Below are 19,108 nucleotides of genomic sequence, written 5' to 3'. Positions count from 1 at the left end.
ATATTTTTAAAAATATATTTTTTTCTATTTAGATATTCAGGCCAAGCCCGAACTCGATTGGGCTTGGCCTGAATTTTCTTAGGCATATTCGGGCGGCCCAAATAGGCCTGAACAATAAAAAATTATTATTTTTTGAGCTCGAGCCTAAATTTTTCGTGCGGGTTCGGATTGACCCATCGAACTTGCCTAAATTACCGGCTCTAGCAGTGGGGGTATCGCCTAAGTATATTTTAGTCTGAGTTTTAATGTGGTCAGTACATTAAAGTCAGTTGGATAAAAAATAAATAAATCAAAATTCAAAAACCAAACATGTAATTTTTGCAGTAGTTAGTAGAGCATTTACCCCCATCATAGCAAGTAGATCCACCTTTAAATGTGGATAGAAGCATGGCAAGAAATTAGTCAATTACTAAAATATTAATGAAACAATATTATATATATTGGGATCGAAAAAGTAGTATTATATATATTACTACGGCCTACATGAGAATCACGGAGTGTCATGTTGTAGGGGAAGGACACGAGTTATTTGATGCTTCACCCAGTAAATAAGACTAGTCTCTCCTTTCCAATTCACATTTTATACTTAGGAGAATATTCAAGATAACACCATTATTACTTGTGAGGTTGAACATTCCATGAAAAATATGACTAGTAAGAAGGGTTTTTATGGCCATCAAAATTTATTTTAAGAAAGCTTATGATAGAATTAATTGAAACTTTTCTTAAAAGATGCTCGAAGAGATAAGCCTTCCTTAATGGTTTAGGGAACTTGTGCATTAGTGTGTGACCATTACCAATACTTCAATTTCATGGAATGACTCTAAGACTAAAGAATTTTACCCTTCTAGAAGGCTTAGACAAGGAAACCCTCTTTTATCCTATCTTTTTTCTTATTTATATTAATAAACTTTCACATACTATTATGAATGCAATGAATGATAATAGATGGAAGTTGATTATGATGGGTAAATGTAGAACCCCAATTTCACATCTCTTATTTGCAAATGATTTACTTCTTTTTTGCAAAGCTAGCATTGATCAGATGGATGTTGTCATGAAGACACTCAAAATATTTAACAATAGCTCTAGTCAAAAGGTAAATATATAAACAAGCATTTTTTTTCAAGAATGTGCTTCCTAATGTATGGGAGGAAATTATTAAACAAAGCAGATTTGCGAGGAGTAAAGCCCTTAGCAAGTTTCGTGGTTCAAGAGACACATGAGGGAGGAACAAAAAGCAAGGTTTCAACTTCTTGATTGAGAAGGTTCAACGGAGACTAAGTAGGTAGAAGGTGTAAACTTTTTCCCTTGTAGAAAGATTTACACTTGTTCAATCCATGACATTCTAGATATAGGATCATCACATGATACATAGTAAGGTGTTGGATTGAAAAAGTCTAGCGAAGCTTTATTTGGAACTCAAGCCCAAGAAAGAGAAGAACCCATACTCTTAAATGGAAGACTCTCTATGACCCCGAGAAAAATGAGCGTTATAGATTACGTAGGACGGGAGTTATGAATGAAGCTCTGCTCTGCAAATCAATTTGGAACATCATTACAAAAGCCTAAATCCTTGTGTTCTTTAATGAGAGGTGAATATGCGAGAAAAGTACACTTTACCAAGGAGGCTATTGCCAAATTTAATGACTCTGAATTTTAGAGGAGTATTGTTGAATTATGGCCTGGTGTTGTCAAGTGCCTTCAGTAAGATATTCAGGATTGTAATAAGGTTTGCTGCTGTAAAGACAAGTGGCTTAATAATAGAGACACCTTGATTGACTACTGCATTATGCTAGTTCTCGTGGAAATGGCAGACGGGGAGGTTTCAGATGTTGTGAATAATGAGGAGAATGGAACTTACCTTTACTTTCTAATTTTGGTGTTCTCAATTTAATTGTGGGATATCATCCTCTTAGGTAGATGATATGGATAGAGTTAGGTGGGGGTAAGGCTGATAAGAATTTCATAATTTCTTTCATGTATGAAGTTTTATATAAAGCTTAACATTGATGGTGCTGCCAAAGGGCACCCACAATAAGCCAGTTGTGGTGGTATCTTTTGCGACACAAAAGGGAAATAGTTGAGAGGGTTTGTGTGTAATCTTGGCAGTGTACTGTAAAAGAAGCTATAATTTTAAAGTTTCTATTTATGTGGCTTAAGGGTGGCTTGCAGTCTTAATTTCACAAAACTTATTGTGGAGAGTGAATCCTCCTTGTTGTGCATGAGTCCCAAGTAGCACTTGATAACAATAATTCACAGCAGTGGCAAATACATCATGCTGCTAGATTCATTAGTAAGGATTGGCAAATTATGGTGCAACATGTGTTTTAAGAAAAAAAATATGTGCACCGACGGGATTGCAAAGTTTGGTTTGAATTAATGTATTAAGTGTATGATAAGTGATCCTTAATAAACTTCCTAAAGGTCTCATATATTGGTTGTATTGAGATAACATGGGTCATAGTGGCTATGTGACTATTGTTTGTTAAATAAAGGTTTAGGATTTGCCCCATTTGTGATTAAAAAAAAAAACTAGTCTCTAATCTTGTATGTTGCACAAATATAACCTATGTAAATTACTTATAAAAATAAATGTTAAAAACTGTATACTTTTAAAATTTCATTTCAATCTCAATTTCTATTGTTTAGAGATTTAAAAATAAACTTTGCAAAAAAAAAAAATTCTTTAGTATGATGCTTTTTCAAATAGTTGAAAAAGAAACGGCACAAGTTATCTGGTACTTCACCCTACAGATAAAATGTCTTGAATTTTAATCAGAGTTTTAAAAATCGAATTGGTGAATTCAATCAATGGTATTAAAACCCGGATCAGACCGGGCAGGTTAACCCAAAAACCAATGACACGGTCCTTTGTTTGGTCTGAGTTTACTCCTAAACCAATGAGGGAATGAATCAGTGTAACCCAGTCAACCCAGTATAACTCGGATAACTCGATGGGTTGACTGCGTTATTATTTTTTCAGACAAAACCCTCAAAATGATGTTGTTTTGGGGGATTTTTTTATTTTTAATTTTTTAGAGCGCTGAGTTCAGAAATAAGATAATAAAAAAAAGTGAAACTGAAATAAAAAAATAAAAAATTAAAGGTAAAGCACGCTAAGTCCAATTTAGATTTTCAAACAGCATTCAGTTCGGCCTTTCGTCTGTGTCTCTCCTCTCTCGCCCTAACCTAATCGATGTCTCTTCTTTAGCTCAGTCTCTGTGTCTTCTCCAAACTTCAGCTCTATCTCCCTCTCTGCTGTCTCCATCTCTTCTTCAGCTCAGTCTCTAATTTTCTGTCTCTTCTCCAGCTCAATCTTCGTCTCTACTGTCTCTTCTCTAGCTCAATCTTCGTCTCTTTTCCAATTCTATCTTCATCTCTTTTCCAGACTTTTGAGATTGAAGGGTTGTAATTGTAAGGATAGATATTTAAAGTGTTATATTTTATTATTGTTAGACTTTTGAGTGGTTGGATTTAGTTGAATGTTTTAATAATTAATGTCTTTTTATTTAAATTGTATTATTTTAATCATGATCTGTTTGCTACCTGTTTAACCTCGATTGAACCACAATCCTGTGACTCAGTGCCATGATTGATTCAATGACTGGTTCGGTTTTACGTACCTTGATTCAATCAATTGGACAGAAAATTGGATACTAGTCCGGTCCGGTTGAAACAAGAAAAGCGGAGAGTATGAACCGGTGAATGAATTGGGAAAACCGTGAAAAGAAAACGGTTGACTGATTGACTGGTTAGGGTGGCCAGATAACAGAAAACAAAAAAGAAAAATCGACGAAAGAACGAAGGGAGAGACGAAGACAAGAAGATAGAAAAAGATTCACAAAAAAAAAAATTATGAAACGAAGGCACTTTTCAGCAGATCACTACCCTATACGCATTTTCTCCTAACAAAACTACTAGAAACTAGAACTACCCTAAAGGCCGAAGCTTTCAGATGGAATGAATGGCGATTTGTGGCATTCCAAACAGTTTTCAGGGCGACGATAGAGAGAGAAGAGGAGGAAAGATAAAGACGATGGGAATTGGGGGGGTTTCCTTTTTGCCTAACGATCCAGTACAATGGATATTAAAGATTAAGGAATGTTCCTCTCTCCACGTGAAAGCATCATAATGATTTTGTTATTATATTATATTATTATTTATATTAATAACGTAATTAAACACGGAATCAGTAAGGGGGGAAGACGAATGGGGAAACATTTATTTAATATTATTAAATGTTATTTAAAAAAACAATCTTATTAATTAATACTATTAATATTTATGCTTATAAATTTTCTTTATCTTTTTAATGAATATTTTTATTCAAATACTAGTTTTTATGATTATAAATTAATTTATTTTATGGTTTATATATATATAATTTAAAAATTTAAAATTTAAAAATATTAAATAAATCATAAGCAATTTGACTACGGTCAAATCATTATTCTTTAAACTATTATCTTATCCAACCCAATCTGATTTTTAAAACCTGAATTTTAGCCTGTATCAAACATCATGCCTATAATGTATCTTTATTCCTTAGTTAACGTTCACTGTGACCAAATCTCTTGTTTGACTTTTAAAACTATTTGATGGTCATCTATTTGGAATATGTAAATAGCAAAAAACAAAAATAAAAAAATATTACATTAAAAATTTATGAGTTTTTTGGCCTTTTAGGCTGGGCCTAATTAAAGAAATTTAACACTAGCTAATCTCAACAGAAGAAATTTTTAAATAGTTTGGGTAAACGGTGGAACATATTATTTATAATTTATTTAATTAAAATATTTTAACTCCTGAGTCATTTAAAAAAAATTATGTGATAATATTTTAATTGACTTTATTTTTATAATAGAAGGCATATTTAATGTTTTACATTTTTTCACCATGCTATCATTAATGTGACTCAATTTGTATTTAATGTCACTTGAACATTATATTTTTATTGAAAAGATTACAAATAATGTGATACATTTGGTTTACCTCAAAGTTTTTCTCTCAACAAACTTTCCTAATGGCTTCATTTTTAATCATATCTTACTATTCAAATTTCTCCGTTTTTTTTTAGAAAAAATGTATCTTTTTTAAAATTTTATCCTTAACCCAATCCTTTCACATGGGAAAGAGAGACACATGCATTCTAACATTGAGTTCAAATCTAGGACCTCTTCTAAATAAAGGAGGTGGTATTGTTGTTAGAATAACTAATCGTGGACAAAATGCATCTTTTTTTAACAAATACAATCTAATGAAATGTATTATCGATATTTTCCTATCAAAGAAGGAAGAAAATATATTGTTAATCTTTCCGCATACAGGTTTGTGACTTGTGAGGAAGTTAAGAATCTCACACATCGGAGATGGACAATGGTTTCACAAAATTGAATTTTGAAAGCATCGTTTCACGGTGTCTCAAAAGAAGAGCCTCAATGCGCTGGTTTAGTTTGGGGGGGTAAACTTGACGATGGGAAGCAATGTTGTGAAGGAAGAGAATGGCAGAAAGAAGAGGAGTGACAATGCGAGTGACTGCGACTGTAAATGAGTAAATAATGGGTTGGGTCGTTTGCCTGACGGGACCACAGGTTGATGCACCATGAATAAGGGCAGAGGACAAATATGTATATTCCTGCCCCTCGAATCTGTTCACAGGAAGCAGACATCTCCATATGCATGAAACACAGTTAAGAGACCCCCCCCTTCTGTGCCTTCTGGTGGTCCTCTGCTCTTCGCTTCACACACAACGCAAGCTCCTCATGCAAACTACAAACCCTCCCAATTCATGATTACATGCTTTAAGAAATATTGACTTGCCTCTTCTTGAAGCAACCCAACACCCTACTACAATCCAAATCTCCAAGTCACTGATAATCAACGATGAGTGCGTAATTTTTTAAAGCAAAGGAAGGGACACGTGCCCCACCATTTTTAATGCCATTAACTGAGGCTTTTCGAGAGAATGGTCGGACACAATTTTCAAAGGATGGGTCCAAATCGCAATAGGCTGCAAGATCTAAAAACGTTGAGCACATGTAATCATGTGACTGCTAACTATGGTGTAATCGGAAAGTTAGACCTAGGGTGAAACGTTGGATACTTGTGAACAAAATTGAGATCAGAAATCAACATGAACAAACATTCACTGGACACATTTCTGGGAACATCAAAACCCAGCATAACAATGGCATCAACCATTTATATTCCCCGCTTCTAGATCTTGTCAAATCATACTTGGCGGTAAGCCAAGGGGCAGCAAAACCCTCGGGAGAATTCGTGTTCTATGCCATTTCATTCATTAGTTTGCATCACTGATAATTGATTTTTTTTGTTTTAACAGTTCTAATCAGTAACGGAACAGGAATAAGGAGCAGTTGTGCGGTAACTTTTTGCACCTTTCAAGGCATCAAAGGCTGTTGTCATGAGAGTTGTCAGAAACTAGGATGATTCCCTGAGATTATTGGAGTTCAACTGCGAATGGGACCTTTTTCACCTTCTTTTGCAAAATGTTTTTTTGGTTGATACTTAATATATATATTTACCTGTCCTTTCTCTGTTCTTTTAAAATTTAAAAATTAAAATGGTGGATTCATCCAGCAATGAATTCGACGGGCCCAGGGAATAAAGTACGGTGACTGAGTATTAGTACTACTGCTTACACAAACTGGTCAGTTTTACGGTACCAGTAGAGGTTAAAAACAGAACCCTTTTCACCAGAGCGCCAAATTCTTAGTGGAAGCAACAAAAACAAAGGCACGCAAGGCCAGCGCCACATTTTTTGTTTTTTTGTCTTGACCAGGACATATTCTTCCTTCAATAAATACTTTTTCTATTTTTATATATAAAATATTTTTAATTAAATTATATAAATTAATAAAAATTAATTATCTAACTAAAAACACAATAATGTTTCAATCTTACTCTTAATTACAGTAAGTAAAAAGTGAATTTTTTAAAATAAATTAATGAAAGTATTTATCTTTTTATCTTTTCAATTTAATAAAAATATAATAGTTCATTCATTAAAAAAATATATTAACAACATTTTATAGATAGAGACAATATAAAATTTTAAAAAATTTCTTATATACAGGAATGAAAAGATATACAGGAATGAAAAGAGTAGATTGTTTACAGGCCACAATGTCATGCAATGTTGACCGTTATGGGGCTATTCACTAACCCAGTGGCAACCCAAGGCTGAAAAGATGGCGTTCATTTTTAAGCATTCAAGAAAAAAATCACGGGCATGCTTGAAATGAAGTCATGGATCAACTTGCTGAACACGGGGGTTAAATCAGCCGTAACACGACCTAACCAAACCTCACATTCCTCAAACCACTGCTTCCCCTTTCGATCTAATAAAAACAAGTCGATATTTTTGTTCCCCGAAAGTGATAACCCCACATATCTTTCAAGGTGAGCACACAATAGTACCGAGTGGGGTAGCTATCCCCTCCAATTTCAAACCCAACAGTTTCCATCCTTCGGATATTTTCAAGGTACCCTCATAACTCCAGAAGACTGTCATTACTCAAGTGCCGTATGAAGCACTAATTTTCACAGGGCAGCGTATTCTTCCAGTGACTCCCGTGGCCCCGAACCACCGAGAATCATATCAATTTGAGACCTTTCTTTTCCTTGCCTGGCAGCCCAGATGCTAAATACATTTTAGTTAGGTTTATGAAGAAAGAAATACTAAGTCCTGACAGGGAAGAAGGTCAATAGAAACTGCTTCGTTGTCATGGCAATACATATTGATGGGGCATAAAAAAAGTCAACCAAAAAAAAAAAAAAAAAGAAGCATCAATCCTAGAAAGTAGGAGAAGATGCAATATACGAGAGATAGAAATACACGTTAAGGAGATGGAGGCCAATACATTCTTGCATCATCAATTCCTTCATAGAACCTCAACTCAAGCTCCTCCAGCCTTCCTTCATCGTCCCACATCCCATCATAACTCTCACTTTCATCATCATAGCCACCCACATCGCCAGCAACAAACTCCCAGGACAAATACTCAGAAGCATCCGAGAAATCAGAGCAATCGTCCCAGTCTTCCCTCTCATAATAGCCCAGAACAAGAGGACCCAAGACCTTGAGTTTTGGAAAACTCTGCTTCAGGAACACATTATCGAGTTTGACTCCCCAACAGCCCCTCAGATCCAGAAATTCAAGATTAGGACAAACCGAGAGTATTCGAAGGACACCCTCAGTGCTGATGAGATGGTAAGCCATCTCAAGATGCTTGAGCTTAGGCATGGTGGAGGCAATTGCCAAGGCTTCATCATCTTGGAAGGGCTTTCCTGCTGTGTCCAATGGATGCATGTTGCGACACAGCCCTTCCAGTAGCTTACAGTTCTTCCCAATTATCTCCAGAGCATGTGCACCCATTTTAATGCAATAGCTCACATCCAAGAAAGAAATCATACAAAGCCTTCCAGCAATATCTTCAACTATGGAATCACTCATATTACTCCTCGGCACTCGCAAAGTCTGGAGAGACCCGGCACTTGCAAAACAATGATCGAAAAAATGTAAGAAGATATGCTAATTGGACGGTGACACCAATCCAATTACTACGACATTAATTCGAAGTTCTTCTAGTCCAAGAGACATGAAACAGTGTACCAGTAAGGAGGATATCAGTATAACCCAATAAGGACTGTAGCCAGCGGCAATATAAGAGTGAGAATATATAGTAACCACATAAAAATTTGGAAACAAAATGTCTTACTTTTGAGCAACGAAAGTGAAAATGGAATGGGTTTGTAGACCAGAAACAGAGAGCTTGCGAAGAGATCCAGAACTTCTGGTAACGAGCAGGCGAAGCAGGCGGTCGAGTTGGTGGGGCTGGCAACGGTTGCTCCACTCCTCAATGTCTATCTCCTGCCAGCAGTAAGGTCCGGTGACAGCTTTAGCCCACGATTTACAAACCCTGGGGATTACCGTCATTTTTTCCAGCAGCGGCAGATTAATGAAGATTAGCCCCAGTGCATCTGGAATCAGTTCATCCCAACTTCGAAACTCAGTTACCACTGCCATCCAATCTGCCCGTAACAGCAAAGAAAACGGTGTCTTGTTAGATTTCTAATTCAGTTCGAAGAACTCGTCCGCATTAACAAGAAACGAAGCGACTCCTGCAAAACAAGAAACACCGTATAGGCAAATAGGAAGTGAAATAAACATACGGACACACAAATGCATTCAAAGATATGTCACAGGGAAGCAATTGATTTGCTCAAACACGTGACTTCGATAACCGGTAAAGCAAGTGGTTTCCCGGAAGGGTTAGACCAGATTGAAAATTGGAAGAGGGCAAGAAGAAAACCGAATTTTGTAGAGCCCAAAATAAGCAGGGCAGATAGGAGGCGAATAAAGATTCGCAGCTTTGCGCATTTACCCCCCTTAAGTGATTGGCAAGAAGATCGAAGTATTTCTTTTCAACAAAATAAGAAATCTTGGTATCGACTAGAACATTGAAGCGCGAGCGACTTTTTGCCCCCTTTTCAACAGAGCAACGTTATACAATCCAAGTCGGTGGCCAACAGCGCGAAAACCCCAGTAAATTGCTCACAAGACTTGGAATAGAGGGGGAAATTGAACTCCTTTCAGAGCTATGAGTAAAACCGAACCGTGCAAGAAAAACCAAACAAAAAACGCCGGGGTTCTCAGATTTGAAGTCTCTACTTCCTCTCTGGACTCATTTTCAGAGCATGGAAGTACTAAAGAACAGAGAAGAAAGAAGCCCGGAGAGAGAATAAAAGTCACATGCGCCAAGGAGGAAAAAGGGTTTACCAGGCGTAATGTTTGGGCAATGAGAAAACTCTTCTAGAATCTGAATTACGCAGAGTAAGCAACATCCGGCACATGCGCCGGGAAAAGGAGAGGGAGAAGAAGATAAGAGGGAAAGGGAAAAACTAAAAAACAAGAGCCATCCACCCAACTACCCAAAGCTTGAATGCAACCACTCCCAACCAGAGGAGAGTAAAGACACAGTGCAAACCCGAAATACGTGTAGAGTAGACACAGGATCAAGGTTAAAAAAAAAAAAAAACAAGATGGGAGAGTAGAGTGGCGCTTTTGAATTTAAGCAAAAAAAAAAGATTAATTGTTCCCAGAGGGAAATGAAATGACAGCGGAACCAGAAAAGATCCAAGCTTTACTGCAACACTCAAGACTGAGAACTCCGTAAACACAGATTGACATTTGACAGGGCCAAAAACAAACAAAAAGAAAACACTGATTAACTATTAATTAATAAAAATTAAATGTAAAATGAACTTCTATGCAAAAGTACAGATCTGTCATGAAAAAGGAGGACTTTGACAAGAAAAAGGAGCGGGGATGTCAATGACGTGGCCAGGGGTAAATTCCAAGCAGGCATGCGCAGTAAAACTGCAGAGGGCAAACGGGGGAGGAGGGATAGAAATGGGAAAAGGGTTTTGATGAAGAGAGGCACCGACACGAGTCGCTACTCGGTAATTCATAGGAAGGGCGACCAGGCGATTCCCAATCCAAAGAGACGAGTCTGTCTACTAAAGGCCATGTTTGATCGGTTTAAATTGTGAAGATAGAAATAGAATTGGAATAAAAATTTGAATAAAGTGATATTTGATAGATATAAATTATAATTCTTAAGAATCCTATTTCCATAAAAATAGACAAAATTGAATTCCTTCTTTAAAGCTATGGAATCAAGAAAGATAATTTTATTCTCATATAAATTTCAGAAAGATAATTTTGCCCTCAAAATGTCTTGACCAATAATGACTTTTTAGAGAAATTAAGCTTGACGGTAATTATTAGGGGTATTTCAGTTTAAAAACCATTTAATACTGGTGGATCTTATATAAAAAAATCAAGGCAAATTACTCAAAAGGGCCCTGCGTGAATATTTAGAGCAAGCGGGAGTACTGCACAAACTTGCGTCATTTCGTGTAACATAAATTAAGGAAAGAAAATTCATCTCCATTTAGTGTATTTATTTTAAAGTAGAAGGGGTGGAACCATTGTCAATTTTATTTTCAAGAAAACGTTTCCTTTAATGATAAAACTTTTTATTTGGCCCAAGCTAGTGAATAATAATTACCGATATAATCTATAATTTATATAATATTTTATTAATATATAAAATACATAAGAAAATTAGTACACAATTAAGTTTTTATTATGTTTTATTTTAATTTTTATATAGAGGTATTTTTGTTTTTTAAGTATAATTCCATTTCCATGTCTTGCATACCAAACAAAAGTAATGCAAGGATTCCATTTAATTTTTCTGACATACCAAACATACTTTTATAATTCAATTCTATTCTAATTCTAATTCCAATTTTGATTCTAATTCCAATTTCAATTTCATCAAAAACTATTCAATCATACCAAACGGGGCCATAGAGTATGTTACTCGACCTAAGCTAGCGCGAAAAAATTTAAAATCAAACTTAAAAAAATAATTTTTTATATTTGAATTTGTCTGAATAAGTTTGAAAAAATTTGGGTTAACCCTGATCAAATTTAAGCTTAGCTTAAATACTCGGATAAAAATTTTTATTTTTAAAAAATATATAAAATATAATAAATATTAATTAATTGTTTAAATTTTATATTATTTTATATTAAAATATTATATATTTGAATCTCGTTTAAGTATCAAGAACATATATTTTATATTTTTAATAAAATAAATAATTAATTTTAAAATAATAGATTAATTAAAAATAATTTTAAAAATAAAATTTGAGTATTTAGACTGTCTGAAAAAATTCAAAACAAATTTTACTATTCAAACTTTCTAAAGAGTCAAGAGGAGGGTTTGGCCAGCTTGAATTTACAGCTCTAGTTTACTGTTCAGTGGAGACTGGAGACTAGTAGTACATTACTTTGTAGAAAGAACTAATACTTTTTTTTACACTTATGAATGACATATTATTAATTTCTTTTATACATATATATACACACAATCAGCTTCTTATATGTTTCTTATATTTTCATACTGTCAGGCCGGGAAAAAAAAAATTCATACTGACATTAATATGAGAAGACGTGTGTGTGAGAGAGAGAGAGAGAGAGAGAGACATATAAACCACACTTTTAACAACAAATTAACCCACGCTATTTATAATTTATAGATTTACAAGTAATATTATTTACTAAAAATTATATACTGCAATCTCTCAGAGTATATATAATAATTTATAGTAAACTGTGTATGATTTATTAGCCAACTCATTTGGGATTTAATCCCAGTATTTGAGGGGATTTAGCCGTCTAGGACATGATTGTACATTAGTTTATAGAATATTATTATTTTATATCTTTCTATAATATTTCACACATTACATTAGAAATATCATAATATTACCGAAAATAGACAGCATCCTTGCATCTTTAATTGAATCATATAAATGTTTAGCTATAGTTGTTAATATTTGGATTAAAACAATATTTTATCAACATCCCTCGACGTCCTGAATTATAATTAAAACATATTTTGTAAATTTCCAATCTCTGTATTTAAAGGTGTAAACAAAGCATAGTCATAATTGAAAATTCGCATGCGATTTAAGTGTTCACAGGTTCTGAAAATAATTAGTTACCCATTTGAATCTTCAACATTAGTTAACTCATTTTGAATGATGTCACAAGCTCAGCATTGATTTCGATTAAAAAGGAAGAAGAAGATAATCCCCTGAGGTAGAGAAGTTAGGAGTGCAAAGATACACTCCCATATAACATGCAAAATGTGCACGCCCCATTATCGCCCAGTGAATTTGAAATATTTTGTATAAAAGACACTCCCAAGCTAGTACCGTTTGCACCATATATTACGGGTGTGATAGCCACTTTTAAATTTTATAATATTTTCATTAATTTTTAATTTCTAAAATAATTTATTATTTAATTATTTTAAAGTTTAATGATATTTTCATCTATCCTACATTTTTAAAACATTTTCTTTGTTCTATCATATCAAATTATTCACAAAAAGTACTCAATAATTTTTTAAAATAATTATAAATATATTTTTATCAAATTTTATTTTAATTATTTTTAAAAGTTCAAACAAACAACATAAAAATTCATAAAATAATTTTTTTTAAATTAATGAGTGATTTGTTTTTATAAAATAAACTGAAATAAACTGGCTCTATAAGCATAAAACCTCTATTTGGAACAATTGGCACAACCATCATATGAGGTGGACCACTGACACAACACTTGAGCACTGTTTGAGTTGGTTTTGTTTCTGTTTTTTTTTTTTTTTGATAAGTGATTTGTACTCTTTGGTTGTTCTTTTTTGAATGAAGCTTCCAGTGCACATTCAAAAAGGAAAAAGCAAGAAAATGAATGTCGCCACCGTTCACGAGAAGCATCGACCGGCTATCGATTCCCACTGATTCCTATATAGAATAGTGTGTGCGCAAAAGCTAATCACGAACAATGCAGCTTCTAGCCTCAATCCGGGCGACGCATGAGGCTTGGGTATCTAGCTATCTATAATGTCTGCAAAACCTAAATGCACAAGCATATTTCCAACAAAAATAAATGCACAAATCATAATAAAATTTCTGTAGACAAATATCATATTTCATGCATTGCGATAAATTTGATATTTGTTATTACAACATTCTGAATTGATACGTAATAACAATAAAGTACATTATTAATCCTCAGTTGTTCATTCCAAAGTTTGAGAAAGAGGTCTAAGCTCCATTGCAAGATAAACAGCGTGGTAGTTGGCTAAATAATCTGTCGTCAGAGTGTAAGTATCCATCGACGTGAAGCATTACTAAGCCTCAAACAATCATCTCTCATGCATCAAAATAAACAAACTCCATCCAATTATTATTCACTCCCACCAGTACAAGTTATATCTAGAATAGCTGGTTGCCAGTAAACACTAAACTGGCACTCTGGTTACGGGGTATAGAGCATCTAGGGAATCACAAAAAAAAAAAAAAAGGTGCAAAAGAGGATTCACGAAAGCAGCCTTCTACGAATATGACCCCTTCTAATTTCCTAATTCATAAATTCATTAAACCTGAATTTCACCACGCAACCTGACTTTCACCTCGATCCAACAGAAACAACCCAGTTAAGTGCATCCATGAACTACTCCCTGGCAAGAGAAGGGGGGGGGGAGATAATATCAGAAGCAAGAAACAGGCACAGAAAATCTCAGCCAGTCACACAAAAACATATTATCAAACATGAAGGTTGAAAATTAAAAGACCATGATGCACAGCACACCTTAATCATCCCAAGAAAAAGGTAAGAAATGTTAAGCTGTGCACACACGACTTGACTCAACTCTTGATATACAGTTAGACCAAGGGAGGGAAAAATAAATACCATGTCTAATTATCCAGCCGATTCCACAAATATTGTAACGTCGGTACCAAGAAAAAGATGTTTATGACAGCAGGAAAAAGGTTATAAACATCAATTTAATGCTCAGGCCCCAGCAACAGCAGGGCCCAAATATAAAAATTCCAGCAGCTTTATTAAATTACGAAAGGCCTGAGCGACACCACATCATCATATATAAGTCTGAAAGGTCACAAATGTTGCCTATCAATTCATTCGAAAACACAATCACACTCTTTTCAAGCTCCAGTGGAAACAAAACAAGCTTTGAAAACAAAATAGAGGAAGGATCCGGAGGTCATTATTTTTGGCAGAAAAAAACCTAAAGCTGGGTTATTTCCAAAGAAAAGGCATAATCCCAGTGTCTTTGATCAGTTTTACACTAGGCTGATGAAAGGTCTTCCACATGAAAAGCAAAAACGAAGCAAATCAGAGCCCAGAAGCAATAACGATCAGGTTTTCATGTATAACATCCATAGGTGTCATGTAAAAGCCATCCTAGTTAAGTCCGCCCAAACTCTCACTTTTCTGTGCCTCCCCTCTAGAGCATGTTTGGTAACACAAGGCAAAGTCGGAGGGAATGGGTATCATGGAAAAATGAGGCACTAATTTAATATAAAATGTTTACTATATTCTTATTATAATCATTTAAAAGTATCCGTCATTTCTCATTACATTTTTTTCAGAGGTACGAAGACAATCAGCTAAGAGAAAAACGAGCAAAAATACTTCATCTAGATGTTACTTTATCAAATACAACTAGTGTCTGTGTTTGCTTTTAATTCAAAGAACAGGCAAACTGACTCTGTAACAACTATTTCTTAATAATAATGATCACGGGATTTTCCTTATTGGTGATTTAAGCTAAATTCATATGCCCAGTGTCTAGTCGATACTAACTCCAATAACAACTATGTTTAAGAGATCTCAACGGCTCAACCTCCACAAATTCGAAAGTAATATATTTCAGTAACGATAATAATAGGCAGTGATGATAGAACTACAACAAACTTGGGCCCAAAAAAACTACAAAATTTTTTGAACCAATGATATAAAGGACTTACCACTTAATAAGCCAGCCGAAAAGAAAATGCTGCATTATAGGAACCTTTTCCAACACTTCTACCTTGTACATCTTCAATAACCCACTATTTACTTTGTTCCAATTAGGCACCCCACTGATATCGTCTAACATTGGAGAGTGCTCCGCAAATAAACCCTTCTTCACCTTCTTTATGAAAGCAATGCAGGCAAGGTAGAGATACTCATTCGAAAAATTATCCAATATATCTTGGTTATGAATCGACTTCGGCTTCATATACTTATGGTCGATCAACTGGGACGACCCGAATATGAAAGGCAGAAAATGGTAATCATCAAGACCCCAAACTCCATGGGATCCAGCAGGTTCCAAATTATAAATCAATTGCAATTTCCTCATCAATTCCAGATACCCCACGAAAACCCTAGCAACCACAGCATGGTAATCGTCCTCTTTGATTAGCCCCAACCTCGCAAGGCAATACAGCCAGGCCGCAAAATTTGTTTCGTGACCAGTGCCGTAATCGATTCGGCTAGAATTACCAAAACTATCGTTGAAATAAGGACCGATCTCGATAGCTGCCGAATGAAGTTGCTCCGGAAGAAAGCGAAGCATCAAGGAGTCACAGTTGCTCTCCAATCGACTGTGCCAAGTTCTGTACGCGATGTTACCATAACGGGCGGCTTGCTGGACAGGAGGGATTTCTTCGACCCATTGAATCAGGGAATCAAGAATTCCGACGATGCAATTGACGGTGTCAGATTGATGGCAGGGGTCCGATATTTTGTGGCCGCGAATAGATTCGGAGAGAGCAACGACGAAGCCAAGGAAATTCTTGCCGGAATCGGAGTCCTGGAAGCGGCGAATATCATGCAGGGATTGAATTTTCTTGGATGGGTTTTGAAAAGAATAGGGAGGGGAAACGACAGGGACTTTCTGGGCTTGTGGGACTGGAGCCAGAATGATGGCACGTTGTGTGTTAGTATCGGGAGGAATAGCAGGGGCTCTGATGGGTCGATAGGTGGGAGGTGGGGAACTTTCAGACCACGACGGCGGCGGCGGCGGGAAGGTCGTGGGGCCGCCGCATTTGCAACAAGTGCCGGTAGAGACGGTAGATGTTGGAGAGGAGGGAGATTGAGGCGATTTTGGACAGTGTTGGTGATCGAGGGCTTCCATGTTGCTGGTGATGAAGAGAGGTCAGGAAGGAAAATAATCAAAATGCCAGGACTTGGGACGCCTCCTCGCTGCCGCGTTAAATAAACTGTGGATATCAAAATCCGACCCGAACATCCGGTTTAACCATAAGATTAGTTTTTTTATATGAAGGAAATCAGTGCAGTAAGTAAGGAGCGTTTGGTTGAAGCAGAAGGGAGAGATTTTGCTTTCTTTTCTTATTTAGTTTGAAAAATTGGAAAAAAAGGAGAAAATTTTATAAAATATCCGTTCCTTGAGTTTGGAGAGGAGTGATAAAATTTTTTATATTCTAATTAATATGCTCTCTGTGATAAGTTTAAAATTACAAATACACTTCTTTAATATCTCAATACTAATAAAATGAGGATAAATTTATTTGTATATAATTATTTTTTCTTTCCTTTGCTCCTGCACCAAACAAGTAACATCAAATCTCTTCCCTTTCTTCCTTTAAAACATCTCCACTTTTTTATAACCAAACACACCTTAAGTCTTTAGGATGTGTCACGAGCAAGGGTGCATTGAGCATGGATATAATTTAAAGTTTAGACTCATTTAATGTTGCCTATAAATATATATGTGTGTGTGTGTGGGGGAATAAAAATAATGTGACACCGGGTAACCCGAAGACTCATACTTTGAAGAAAAAGTGGAGGATATTTTACAACATACATGTTCCGATCTTGATGATGAGTAGATTCAGACTATTTAAATTTTAATTGGGATGATGTAAATTTATTTTTTTTAATTTTATTCTTTATTTTATATTTATTAAAAAATGTATATTTTTTTAATAAATAATTTATTATCAATCAAGATAGCGTAGATTAAATTTAGAGGCTTTTACAAATATAATCTATATTATATAAATAAACTAAGTAAATAACTCACTGTTTATTATATTTTACATTATGATTAGTTTATTATATTTGTCAATAATATATCATTATATATCAATAATAAATTTTTTTATAAATTTTTAAATTTTTAATAATAAATTCTTAGTATATCAGTGTCAATTGACCACAGTTTCAAATTTTTAAAAATTTGATCTATGTTTTTTAGGTATAAGATTTTTTCAGCCAATGGGCCAATATATCATCTAATTTAAGTAATTTAATTTAATATTAAATTTTTTATAAATTAATTATCTAAATGTAATATGAACAGTCTATATTTAATATTAAACTTTTGTAAATTTTTATTTTAATAACTATAGTAATAAAAATAAAGATAATATCCTAATTGATACTTTTAAAAAATATATTTTTTAAAAAAAAATTGCAAACTAAAATTTTAAATTTGAATTGTTGATAATAAATCTAAATAGTGAATTTATAAAATTATAAAAAAATTTAATATGAAAATTGGACAATCTAAATTAAATTAAGATTGTACAGTTGGTAATAAACAAATTTATTGAACTTATCATTTTTTTACAACTTTTTATTTTAACAGAAACAAAAAAAATTTAAATTTGGATTGTCCAAATGAAATCATTAACACCTAGCACCTGCTCCAGTTTGATTAATTAATCGTTCAAAACAGTGCAATTTTAATGGGCTTGGCTTACATAATCCATCCACTCAGTGAAAGGTTCGCACGCACGCACGCACGCACAGTTTTATTTTTGTGTAGGGAGAAGATAATAGGGAGATTGACTATCTTATTAAGTTGTGTCACAATCTTTCCAATAGTTTTAACTTTTATGATGTATTCCCTCCGGCTTAGGTTTTTGTTTTCTTTTTGGTAGGTTGGGTTTTTCTCTCTCCTGTTGAGCTATTTCTACTCTTCGTTGTTTTTTGTTGGTTTGCATTCAATTGAATGAGCTTTCCATTTGATTCCAAGAAAGAAAGAAAGAAAAAATTTTGTTTAATTCTATCGTCTTCATGCTCAGGATCAATTTTTCACCCAGCGCATCTACAAAAGAAAACAAAGGGCCTCTCATCTCTACACACTCACCCAACTCTCTCCTCAAACTCCGCTTAACATAGGACCTTTTTTATTTTTTATATTTTTATTGTGAGTTTTTAGATCTCTATTTACTCAAGCTTTTTTTACCCTGCAGAGCAAAAACACTTTTACAAACCAGGCTGGCGTCTACGGAGACGGGCCTACAGGCTGTTTTTCTCTTGTTTTGTGAGGCTGGGCCTGGACTAAAACTTGTCTTAATAAAATGAGGGGAAATTGGTAAAAAGAACCAATGTGTTATGCACTGTTATTGTGAGAATTGCAGCAAAAATAAATAATTTCAAAACGAAAAATAAAATAAAATAAAGTTGTTAAGTTTTATTGCTGAAATTTTTTGCACAGTACAATAGATGTCTGATCATTCTTATAATGTTTTTTTTTAAAAAAATAGACATTTTATAATTATTTTTTTAACCCAGATCTTTAGCCCGACCCGATTTGGGTGCTCATCATAGTGATTAGATTTGATCTGTTTAGATTTTAATTTGGATAGTTTAAATTTAACCCATATTATATATTAT

The 19,108-nt window shown here is 34.5% G+C and overlaps 2 protein-coding genes across 5 annotated transcripts; both read right to left on the bottom strand.

Annotated features, from left to right (window-relative positions):
* Positions 1–7,702: 7,702 nt before the first annotated feature.
* Positions 7,703–10,022, bottom strand: LOC129294136 (F-box protein FBW2). 4 transcript variants are annotated; one of them, XM_054932278.1, is made up of 3 exons: positions 9,806–10,022; positions 8,745–9,147; positions 7,703–8,519 (listed from the first exon to the last, which is right to left on the bottom strand). In XM_054932278.1, the coding sequence occupies exons 2-3, from the start codon at positions 9,050–9,052 to the stop codon at positions 7,865–7,867; spliced, it is 963 nt and encodes a 320-aa protein (XP_054788253.1). In that variant the 5' UTR covers positions 9,053–9,147; positions 9,806–10,022; the 3' UTR covers positions 7,703–7,864. The 4 variants fall into 4 exon arrangements, with proteins under 4 accessions (XP_054788253.1, XP_054788252.1, XP_054788254.1 ...); XM_054932277.1 differs by having other exon boundaries at positions 8,745–9,057; XM_054932279.1 differs by lacking the exon at positions 9,806–10,022 and adding an exon at positions 9,339–9,798.
* Positions 10,023–13,573: 3,551 nt separating this feature from the next.
* LOC129294084 (uncharacterized) lies at positions 13,574–16,664 on the bottom strand. Its single transcript, XM_054932198.1, has 2 exons — positions 15,445–16,664; positions 13,574–14,132 (listed from the first exon to the last, which is right to left on the bottom strand). Exons 1-2 carry the CDS (start codon positions 16,596–16,598, stop codon positions 14,126–14,128), a joined length of 1,161 nt encoding a protein of 386 aa, XP_054788173.1. The 5' UTR covers positions 16,599–16,664; the 3' UTR covers positions 13,574–14,125.
* Between the last annotated feature and the right edge of the window lie 2,444 nt (positions 16,665–19,108).

The sequence above is a fragment of the Prosopis cineraria genome, unplaced genomic scaffold (genome assembly GCF_029017545.1).
Source record: "Prosopis cineraria cultivar Desert tree isolate PC_DT_omini unplaced genomic scaffold, ASM2901754v1 PC15, whole genome shotgun sequence".
Classification (NCBI taxonomy): Eukaryota; Viridiplantae; Streptophyta; class Magnoliopsida; order Fabales; family Fabaceae; genus Prosopis; species Prosopis cineraria.
The sequence above is the reverse complement of the archived record's forward strand: the minus strand, read 5'-3'. Positions and strand labels throughout refer to the sequence as shown.